General features: G+C 36.5%; 1 protein-coding gene across 1 annotated transcript in view; it reads right to left on the reverse strand.

Annotated features, from left to right (window-relative positions):
* Positions 1-12,135, reverse strand: part of Cad88C (cadherin 88C) — a 56,299-nt gene that overhangs the window by 36,856 nt on the left and 7,308 nt on the right. Inside the window, exons 10-19 of the mRNA XM_090403585.1 lie at positions 10,254-10,366; positions 9,576-9,773; positions 8,699-8,851; positions 6,155-6,319; positions 5,880-5,956; positions 5,305-5,557; positions 4,904-5,149; positions 4,120-4,798; positions 3,818-4,027; positions 2,130-2,165 (exon numbers count right to left, since the gene is read on the reverse strand). Coding sequence (XP_090259711.1) covers positions 2,130-2,165; positions 3,818-4,027; positions 4,120-4,798; positions 4,904-5,149; positions 5,305-5,557; positions 5,880-5,956; positions 6,155-6,319; positions 8,699-8,851; positions 9,576-9,773; positions 10,254-10,366 — 2,130 coding nt within the window. The remainder of the gene's footprint in view (positions 1-2,129; positions 2,166-3,817; positions 4,028-4,119; positions 4,799-4,903; positions 5,150-5,304; positions 5,558-5,879; positions 5,957-6,154; positions 6,320-8,698; positions 8,852-9,575; positions 9,774-10,253; positions 10,367-12,135) is intronic.

Consider the following 12,135-nt stretch of genomic DNA (forward strand, 5'->3'; position numbering starts at 1 on the left):
ATACGTCACCACCAGCTATAACTGGCGCCAGTGCACAGGAGCTGTTTTCCTAGACCTATCCAAAGCATTTGACAAAATCTGGCATTTTGGACTCCTACACAAACTTATCTCAGCCGGTACTTATCCATTCATATCTTCAGAATAGATCCATATAAGTCAACATCAACGGTTCTACATCGTCCCAGCGCCATATCGTTGCTGGAATGCCGCAGGGATCCCAACTCGCTCCATTGGTGTTTTCTGAATATATGTCGGACATCCCGCACAATCCGATATCTTCCATTTTGGCCTTGTATGAGGGACGATACAGCAATACTAACCAGATCTCTCCGACCCCATTCTCATTACCAGAAAGCTTCAAGAAAACCTTCTAAAGCTTGAGGGTTGGTTCTCTAAATGGAGATTGGAAGTCAAACCCCCAAAAAAGTTCAGCCGTTCTTTTCTCGAACGAAAAGGCCAATGTTTCCTGCAGGAGATGTGTTACTGTTCAATACTAAAATTTCCTGGCAGACGGAAACAAAATACCTGGGTGTAATTTTCGACAAAAAGCTATCTTTCCACCAATACATCAAGTCTACGTGCAGGAATGCATCTAAAGCTGTAGCTCATATCTATCCGCTAATTAATAGAAATAGCAATTTCAGCAACAGAATCAAATTGCAGCTATACCAGATGACGATTCGTCCTATAATCGCATATGACTCTCCAGCCTGGAGCCACACCTCTAATACTAACATTATCAAGATACGAGTGCAGAACAAGTGCTTGAGAATGATTCTGAACGCCCCGTGGTATGTTAGAAACAATCTACTTCATAGAGATACAAATATTCCCTATATTGTCTCTTTTCTACAATCCTTAGCATCCAAGTTTTTCCTAAAGACGTCCACACGCCCCAACGATGGTGAAAATTTGCGGTGAATAATAATAAGAATAAGAAAAAAAATTCTTATTCTTATTATTATTAACCTCAGCATTTCTAATTTGGGGGATCTAGTCCCAACTGCCAATAGAGGAACTTGTGTGCGATACTATTTTTTCATAATGAAAATCTCACCCACAAAATGTCTGTTAGCCTATTGCAGGTTTCTATTGATACCGAGTGGGCTGCAGGAAGAACCTTGCTCTACAGGTCAAACATTTCACTTTCGTAAGCACTTAGGACTCAAGTAAGTAGAGTATAGACTCACACCGAGCAATAAAATTCAACTATCACCTAAAAACATTCACAAAACTTGAGCCGAGTTGATACTGCATGAAATATGGACGATGAGAGACAGTTATTCTTACCATAAACTGCTTTTATCTCCCACCTCAAAAATAGCTAAACCTAGCATTTAGAAATACATACGCAACTAAGGAACAGTTTTTCACTCGCTTGCAGAAACTTTTATTTCAAACAAAAAGTAATATATTGATGTATAGGCTATTTTTCCCACAGTCACCATGACGATGGCGACATTTCTCACAGCGCGATATCAATGAATCTGTTACTCGCAGAATAAAAATCGGCGCCTTGTACTCTAAGTCACTGTCAACTAATAAAATTCATCTTCTGACATCGCGTCATAGATTTGAAACCGATATAGCAGCTCAAAGAGACGTTTCGGCAATGCCAGGGGATCAGAAGTTTCATTGATGCTAGCGCTATGACAAATGACTCGTTCGATACGATGACTAAGTGAAAATTAGTCTACGCACGTCATAGCCTGCATATGAATGTAGATTCTGTGATGATCCTTCATACGTGGAGTGTGTAAATATTAAACTACCCACTGTAAACGATATCTGAAAGAAAAATACCTTCCTTCGAAATTTTCGGCTGCCTTAAGTGATTGTGAAATCTGCAATGTCTGTAATATTTCTCAAGTGTGCATAAATGATTTTATTAAAACATATTCATATTAAGCATTTTCCTTAATAGTAATTTCATAAAAATAAGATTCCTTTGCAAAGTGCAAGAAGACAACTTGTGAACACACAAAAAAATGTTAATAAAAATCTAGGGTGCAGTCAGTGAGAGAGAAATAGGATAGAAAATGTGGCGAAAGATGGTTAGGAGAAATGTGAACAAGTTACGTGGCTGAGGAAAAGTGAAGGCAGCACAAACATCAAGACATCTTTCCTACCTGACACTGGATGCACCCAAAGCCAGCCCGAGGCATCTGTGAGACCAGTAAATGGAAGTTAGTTAATCCCTTTCACCACATTACAATAACAGATGTATCCCATTGTTCCTGAGAACACCACAAACTTTTGACTTTTTTTTCCCCATAATAATTCGTGTTTTTGTTTTCATTCCATTTATTAGTTGTTTTCACATTTCTACAATAAATCTACATTAATGACCTTAGCAACATAATTTCTGAAATTTTTGAAAACGAAAAAGCAATAAAAAAACTAAAGGAAACTGGGAAAAATATCCAAATTGTAATTTTCTATTTATTTCGTTCGCAATCGCGAATGCAATCATTTTTGTGGGTTCTCAGAAACATGGAATTACTAGTAATTACAAAAATTATACACGTTGACAGCATAAAATTTTTGTTACGAGCTGAATATTAGCATATCATATTAGCCAGTTTAATATATGTTAGTTAATCAACAAAATTCAGCAACAGGTAGAAAAATAAAAATCAAGAATTAATATGGTTAAAAGGGAAGTCTTATTTCATGATTTAAAAAATGTAGAACACTGTAGAATATTAGTTGTTTTCAATTTGCGATATAAATATTTTCTCCTCTCCCGTTAGATGGCGCTTTCGTAAAGAAATATGGAAAACGTGTATGCAAGCATAATTCAGGATAGTTAAAATTTAATTAATTAATAAACACTATCATATTTTTATTTATATGCTACAAAATTAATTTAGTAATTGAAACCGACAGATTAAAGATAATCTAAAAGCTATTCATATAATAACAGCTAACAACCATTTTTACAGGATAAAAAAAAAATAATAAATAAATAAATAAAATTAAAAAAAAAAAACCTTTTTTTTCCTTACTAAAACTAATGCATAGATTTGAAAATAGCCTGAAAATTTATCATGGAATTACCTTTACGTTATAAGGTATTCAAATATAATATTTCATGAAACTATATTTTTGCTCCTGATACGTGATTTTTTTTTTTTTTTTTCGTGAATGGCCTATAAAGAAATAATGTATAGATTATTCTTAAATGTTTTATTCCTAACATGTTCATGTTTGGCTTATGATAAGTTTTGTGAAATCATATAATAACAACCCTAAATCGGGGAAGATAAAAGATTTAGATTCGATTTTAGTCATCGCCAACTAAGTACTTTTTTTTTTTCAATCTGCTATCAAGTTAGTTGATAAGCATTGTTTAAAAAATCCCGAAAACTACTATGTGAAATCTCTAAACTTAAAAGAAATAAATGGGGATGTCTGTCGAATCCACATTTAACCCTAATAAAGAATGCAGTTTGAAGTAATGGAATTTGATGAATAAAGGGACAAACATGTTTATTTACATTTGGAAATCACATTCTAATTATTTCTGATTATGCAAAATTAAACTGGTGTGTGTGTGTGTGTGTGTGTGTGTGTGTGCGTGCGCGCATAGACACACTATATTATAAATTATAATTTATAATTATAAGTTATTAAAATAATAAGTTAAATTATAATTTACATAAACTGTAATTTAAAAATAAAGGTGATAATTGAATAAAAGGACAATAGTCACATGATATTGGATGTTACAATAAATATTCCGCTATCTATCGGAGCAATAATACAGTTTTGATAACTGCTGCAATGATCAAAATACGAGGGAAATATCGAATACCTGTTTCTTCGTCTAAATGGACCAATCGTGCCACGTCAGGATTTCCTTGAAAGGAATAGGTTATTGATCGGTTCTTATCGGCATCTTCTGCAACTACAACTACGATTGGGGTTCCTGGTTTGGCATTTTCTGTCACTGCTTGACGATAGAAAGATTTCTGGAACTTGGGGCGATTGTCGTTAATGTCCTGCACCCTTACGGACAGAGTTGCTAATCAAACAATAACAGAAAGATAGTCAAGGTAAAATACAACGCATTCCTTTGATGTTTCCACTTTTAAACAGCCTGGAAAATAAACTTACCTGTTGCTGTCTGGCCTTCCGTTGCAGCTGCTAAATCCTCCACTTTGATGAGCAGTTTCATTGTCTCTGCCTTCTCCCTGTCCAGCGCTTTCTTCACCCGAACAGAACCATCAACAGAATTGACATCTAGCACGTCCCTGTAATCGAATTCGGACACCATAACCAGCGCGCCTTCTTCCGTTCTAGCCTCACTAAGTTTGTAATCTACGGAGTACCTCAAAACTGGTCGGTCATCAGCATCTATTGCTGTGACTTTAGTTACTAAGAATCCAATGGGGGCATCTTCTCGTACACTAACGGGTGGGGGATCCAAAAATGATGGAGCCTTGTTATTTACGTCAATGATAGAAATGTTAACTAAAGCATGAGCCTGTTTCTGCTGGTCACCTATACCACCGTCGAGTGCCATCACATTCAGGAGATAAAATACTGACTTAGGGTATGTTCGATCTGGATCCAGATTCGCTCCAGAAGAGACAGAGATCACACCAGAATTTGCATCTATCACAAACTTGTCTTGCGCTCCAGAAAGAATTCGATAAACCACCTTACTGTTGGCAGAGGAATGGTCTCCATCGACTGCAACCACTTGAACCACAGATGTACCATCAGCAGTGTCTTCAGAGATAGCCTTGGTGTAAGAAGAATGCTGGAATACTGGTGAGTGGTCGTTGACATCCTAAACAAAATAAATACGTAAATAAATAAATGTCCTAATGGACTTGATGGTTTCTTTATTGAATCCCAAATATGGCAACAATCTATAATTCCATGGACAACTTACGTGCACATAAATCTCCACTGGTACATCGCTGAACAATGACGGGGTTCCAAGATCATAGGCACGCACAGTAAGGGTAAAAGTCCTAACATCCCCTTTGTCTTGGGGTATTTTCTCAAAGTCGACTGGAACACGTGGCCGAATTTCTCCCAAAACCGCATCAATAGTAAAATTTCCATCTCTATCACCGTCAATAATTTGGTATCGTACTTTACTGTTATCCGATCCCTTAAGATCATCATCTTGGGCCTGCAAACGAAAAAATTTAGCTAGAATAACACTATATACAGTCAATTAATTATCAAACAAATTAAAAGCTAGCAGTTTCGGTACAACTCCAGGAAGAATTCAGTTAACTATAAGAAACAGGCCCCTTAATATCGCGTGTATTGATAAACACCTACCTGGACAATGAGCGGAGTTAAAAACGACGGCTCATTTTCGTTCAATGAAGCTTGGTATTTCTTTTGAAGAAAGCGAGGAGAATTGTCGTTCACATCTTCCAGAGTGATCTGCAGTTGCACCGTATTTCTGTTGCCCTGACCTTTGTCATCGCGAGCTTCAACCGTCACGAAATATTGAGCAGTAACTTCCCGATCAAACCCATGCAAAGAAGTCCTCACAGTTATTTCACCGGTAACTGGATCGAGTCTTAATCTAAATGTGAGTAAGAAGAGAATCAAGGGACGCCATAAGATTTTTCTCGCTTCAGATATGTTATTAGAATTGGAAACCCACATACACAAATAAGAACAAATATAATCATATCCAGAAAATTATTTTATTTATGTTATTCTTATTAATTAATTTTATTAATTTATTTTATCTATAATATTTTATTAATTAAAAATCAAAACTAAATACTTTTAATAAAAGAAATTGCGATGCAAAAAATCTAATAACCCTTTTATTTTAAAATATTTGCGTGTATATTTAATTAAAACTGAATTATATTTAATTAGATTGGAAGTATTCTTACTTGTCAGCTATTTGTCCCCTTAGATCTGTAAACCGAATTCCCGATGTTCCAAAATGACCCGAATCCTTGTCTTCTGCCTGCATTAAAACAAAAATAGTATTAAAAATTAAAAGCAATATATTACTATGACAACGTAAAACTTCATAGGTGGCACTACTGTAACCATCTCAATAAATATGAGGTAATGAAATAGACGTGCACAGCTTTCGTTTCGTAATTTTTGTATCTTTTAGTTGATTATTGAAGAAGTAAATTAAAAATATATAAAAAAATACCTTAATAACTGCTACTGTTGTGCCCGCTTCTGCGTTTTCTGGAATGAAAGATTTGTACATTTCTTGCGAAAACTCCGGAAAATTATCGTTCACATCTCTAACATAAACGGTGACGTTGGCGCTGCTGAATTTCGGGAAAGTTGGCACTGTTTCCTTGGCTACGACCTACAAAAGGAAACAAACAAATAAATGAAATACTGTGATAACTGATAACTTCTTTGGCTTGATGGATATCAATCCCGTGGATTCTGATCCCTTCATCGGTATGAAAAAGACTTATATTAAAGGTTAGCGAGCACTCGGCTCACCCTGATTAGGGCAATGCGGAAGCGACTGAGCCGAAAGGCAGTGCAGCTTTCGGGCGCTTAGAACTCCTGAATGAGTTGCTTGGAGTGAAAAGCTGCTTAGGTGAAAAAGTAGCGGTAGTGTTACCAAGCAATGTGGAAATATCTGGGATATCAGCATCGAGATGCAGGAGAGCATGTCATTGGGTGATCATGGAGAAGATGACTTGAGTATTCCTGAGGAATTTCTTAGTGTCGGCTTGGCTGGGGTTCATCTTGCTAAAGGCTATTAGCATCTCCCCTAGTGAGGCAGCAAGAATCTGTGCAGAATTTTCACTGTAAGCTGTCGAGGCTACGGGTAAAATCCGCGGAGAGAACGCAGAAGCGTTTGTTTTCTCGGCGGGAAAACTCCGCACTGTGACTTCCGGCGAAGGTTTCGTGGCTTGAATCTGAGTGGGCGGAGCCAACGCCGCTCTTGTCTTCCGTAGGTTAGATGGGTGAATTGAGCAGCCTTTAAAATTTGCTGGATGGCGGCCGCCACAATTCGCACATCTAGCAGGTGTAGACGATGATTTTGTGCAAGTGTGCGAGGGATGGTTGTCACCACACTTTACACACTTGTAATCTGCTTTACATAACTTTTGTGCATGCCCAGATTTTTGGCAGCGGTGGCATTGACCGGCGGATGCCTTTCTTCTGAGTGGTTCGGTCTTGATGACTAAGTTGCAGACTATAGTAAGGTCGTAGATTGCTCTGTGGTCTTTACTGATCTCCACTAAGACCAGAGCCATGGGGCGCTTGTCTGCGCGGTACATGCGCGAGATCTTAATTGGTTCAAGACCTTGTGATCTGAGGTCAGTAGCTATTTCATCAGTTGTTATGGTTTCTGCCAGACCTCTGATGACTACCTTAAGGTTTTTTTCACTTTTCAGTTGGTATGTGTGATATGGGACTTTCTGTTCATCCATAAGTCTGGTGAGCTGGCGGTAGTCCGTTGCTCCTTCGGGCTGTATGCGGACTCCATCATCGGTGTTTTTAGCTGATGAGAACTTGATGTTATTGTTCTTCATCGTCTCTGCAAGTGACGACCAGTTTTCTTTAGCTCTCAAGATTACTGGCGGAATCCTCTCTTTGGGCTGTGTCAATGTCCCTGTTCTTTCATCAGCTAGCGCTGATGTATCCATTGGAGCTGTAGTTTCCGACGTCTGAGGTATTATTTCAGGATCTGTTGCAGGGGATTTTTTCTTTCTCTTCTTCCGTTTAACTTCCCGAAAGCCACTGGAGTTTGAAAGAGAGATGTCTTCAGTTGTTATTGCTGGCTCGCAGGCGTTGTCATGTGAAGGGTGAGGAAGTTTAGAGGGATGGGTATCCTCTGTCTCCACTTCAAGGATCTGGTGTGCTCCGATTTTATCTGGCCATTTTTTATGTAGCAAGTTGCCTAAATCCCTGAATAGCGTCAAAAGTTCCTGAAAATTGAGATCGTCGAAGGACTTGTCCATGGCTAGGCTTATGAAAACGAAATAGAAACTAAAAAGTCTTACCTGCTCTGCTTATCGAGCACGAACCTACGGTACAGTAGTAAACTCCGAATTTTAACTCATTTTAAAATAAACTACACTGAAAAACTTTACGACAAACTCAATCACTCTACTCAGATGAAATACTGTGAATTGGAATTGATCAGCATTTAAAATTATTATTATTATTATATACATTCCAAGTTATTTGTGTGTGTGTGTGTGTGTGTGTGTGTGTGTGTGTGTGTGTGTGTGTGTGTGTGTGTGTGTGTGTGTGTGTGTGTGTGTGTGTGTGTGTGTGTGTGTGTGTGTGTGTGTGTGTGTGTGTGTGTGTGATGCATTTAAATTAAATGCATCACATGTACTTTAAATATGTAATCATAAATTTTAATAATAAAAAAATATATGCATAATATTTTGTGTAATCCTTAGCTCGCGGTGTGTGTTGGTTTAAACATTTTCGTGGGTAAGAATTACATTTTAAAAAAAAAATCAGATGAGATATAAACAAAGAAGTAACACGTGTAGAAGTTCCTCACACATGTGTGAGGAACTTCTACACGTGTACTTTTTTGTTCACCTTGATGAGACGGTATGGTCTTCTTCGTTGGAGTCCATAAGAGTGTTCAGTTCACAATAACAATAATGTAGATGAGTATAATATTTTCTTTTGCATAATTCTTTCTATTGGTACGGATTTTATTTAAAAATTCTAACAAGATTAATCTCGAACACGTACTCACCCTAAAGTTCATAACTTTGATCTTTTCAAAGTCCAATTCGGTTGACTTTTTAACGCGGATCAGAAAGGAGGCTTCGTTTACACCTTCTTCGGGAGTCACTTCAAACACCCCGTCATCGCCTTCCAAAAAAATACGGAAGGTTCCGTTGTTGCCCTATAAACAGGAAATGATTGTGTTTCATAATTCAAGCATAAATTAAAATTCACTTCAAAACCGATTCAAATTGGAAATCCATATTAGAGTTTGAACCTATTGTGCATCGATATGGTTTCTTAATAGTTATAAAATACAATGGAAAATTACAAAATTTCTTTAATAGTCTAAATATTGATTAATAATAAATGTAATAATTCTATGATACAATGATCACTGGATATTAAGCTAATTTCTCAAATACCTTTTATTCGGTTATAATTTATTATGGGAAGGGATTAAAAAAAAACAAGCATTGCAATATAATGAATGTCATGCTGCATTGATAACAGTTTATTAAATGCTAAATGTCTGTTAGTGTGTGTGTGTGTGTGTGTGTGTGTGTGTGTGTGTGTGTGTGTGTGTGTGTGTGTGTGTGTGTGTGTGTGTGTGTGTGTGTGTGTGTGTGTGTGTGTGTGTGTGTGTGTGTGTGTGTGTGTGTGTGTGTGTGTGTGTGGAGGGGGTAGGCCTCGTCTTCAAATACAACTTTGTTTATATATTACGCAATATATAAACAAAGATGTATAGCGAGCAAGACCACTCACACAGTGGTACTGGACCCGAATGTTAGACGCTATTAGCACGGCATCTAACGCGAATACTGCGAATTTGAAAACATCGAGGATAATAATGAAGAGATAAGGTACCACAACATATTTTTAATTATTTAAATGAAATACAATACCTGGTCATGATCAAATACTTCTGGAACCGTGTTGCCCAGAAAGTTGACAGGCACACTTAGCTGAGAGTTCTCTGTGACCTCTGCAATGTACTGGCTGCTACGAAATGTTGGGGTTTCGTCGTTCACGTCAGTTAATATGATGGTTACTTCCGTGGTCACACTAGGAGGAGGGAAAACTCCGAGAACAACCTCGTTAGCCTACAAGATAGTTTTCACATCGGATAAATCTCCTAAAACGCCCTTATAAGAAGTGGAATCAACTTAAATATTTAATTATAGAAAGCTCTAATTACAAAAATTAGTTATGTTTAAAAAACACATTCATAAACCCAAATACGTTTAAATAATTATATTAATTATTTAAATACATTTAAATAATTAATATAAAATAATATAATATTATTTTATATTAAAATAATATAAATGTTAGAACACATTTAAAAAAATCTAAATTTAGAACTTAAAAACTAGATATAAACCTGCGAAATCTTTTTAAATTATACAGAACTTTTAAAAGAATATTCGAAAGCTTTTTTAAGCATTTTCCTAAGAGGAATATATGCTGACTATCGTTTACATATAAATTACACTATCAGGAGGAATTCTAAATTTAAACGATGTCCTTATAATAGTATTATAAATGTCAATTATGGAAGTTCGTTAAACAAACTTGCTCACCTCAATTTCCAAAATGAAAGCTCCGTTTCTGTTGTCTGTGGTTTCTCTATCCAGCTTTTTCCTTACGGTAACCATTCCGTCATTTTTATCAATGGAAAAGAAACCTTTGTCACCTAAATGACAAACACAATTCACATACTGTATATTCTTCATTTTTTTTATATATTAGTTTTGTGACCTTATTTTAAACCAGTCATTCAAGTAACAACAAAATGTAATTAGGAGTTTATTCTCCTTGAACTTACGCAAAAATTGGATACGCATAAGATTTCCAAATATAAAATCTACAGACCTAACATCATTAAATATTCCATGTTCTTCCCATTTGAATAAAGGGAAACAGTACACTATGTTTGACTCACAAAACTTTCCTACTCCACCACTACGTGGCACCACCTGCAACGCTATTTTTAATACTCGCCAATCTAGATAGCATCAGTGCTTTGGTCTGTATTTTTCTGCTGTTCTACAGGTGCTTCAGATATGACTAAAACCCGCATAGACAAGTCCCTTTTGAAGCATTCCATTAGGGTTTTTATAGTATTAGGCATTTATCTGATACAATGCAGCCATGAACTAAGGAATGGTTTTAGTGATACATATATAATAATTAATTTTGATATAAAAAAAGAACTATTCACATACATGAACATAAACAGAGAAGGCATAGAGTGGAAAGCACAAGGAACGATATCAGGATGCTAACTTCTATATCATGGATCCTAAAAATATAGAGAAAACTACTTTAAAAACAATTGTTCTATCCTTCTTATTAGTACTTATTCTTATTTTGATTAAGGATTTCCTTTTGATGTACAAATACTGGACGCCCACAGATGCGAGACCCTTCGACACTTCTGCGCATGTCAGAAGAAGGAGAATCCATTCCGATATTAGGATAATCAATCTTTCTTGTGGGATGAGTTGTTTATTATTACACGTCAGAAAATTACCTTTTCTTTTATGAACATTGTAGTTTTTAAAGTGGTAACTATTTTGCTTGTATCGGTTGGAAAATTTTACGTACGTAAATATTTAACAAACAAAGTTTGGGTCTGAAGTATCTTCAGGACTGAGGCAACTCGTGGTTAAGGTGGACCAAGCTCTCATCACTATTTGTCTCAGTATCTCCCATAATGCAAAGCAGATCATGCGGACATGTATAATTCTATGCATTAAGGAACGGGCCACTACCCAGACTGGTTTCAACCTTCATTGAGGCCTCGTCAGGGGAACCAGACTCAGAAGTGGTGATACTAAGTTGTTTACACTTGGATAAAGGATTAAACTAAATGTATTATATTCTAACCAAGTGGAAAAAACTTCCAACATCTTTCTCTAAATCCAGAGTAATTTAATAATAAGGTGGTACATCTTTTGGCAACTCGTATAGGTAAATATGACTTCTCCATTGCTTCTGCCTTAGTATCACCACTTCTGGGTCTGGCTCCCACTGACGAGACCTCAATAAAGGTCGAAACTGGTCTGGGTAGTGGCCTTTCCCTTAATGCATAGTATTATATATGTCCGCAAGGAGATGTGCTTTGCATTATGGGAGATACTGAGACTAGGAGTGATGAGATCTTGATCCACCTTTACCACGAGTTGCCTCAGTCCTGAAGATGCTTCAGGCTCAAACTTTGTTTGCCTCCACTTGGATAAAGGATTAAACCAGATTTATTATAGTCTAACCGAGTGGAAAAAAAAAAAAAACTTCCAACATCTTTCTCATCAGAGACTCGAAAAATATTTATTAACGTTGAAATAAGATCTTATTGCTAAATTGAATTTTTTTTTTTTTTTTTTTTGGGGGGGGGGGGGTCTTTTTTTCATAATCAGCGTTGTAATGGTATAAATCTCTATCTCCCTCGATTGGCGTTTA

The sequence above is a fragment of the Typopeltis vanoorti genome, chromosome 14, assembly GCF_054136105.1.
Source record: "Typopeltis vanoorti isolate ZY-2024b chromosome 14, IOZ_Tvanoo_1.0, whole genome shotgun sequence".
Lineage (NCBI taxonomy): Eukaryota > Metazoa > Arthropoda > Arachnida > Uropygi > Thelyphonidae > Typopeltis > Typopeltis vanoorti.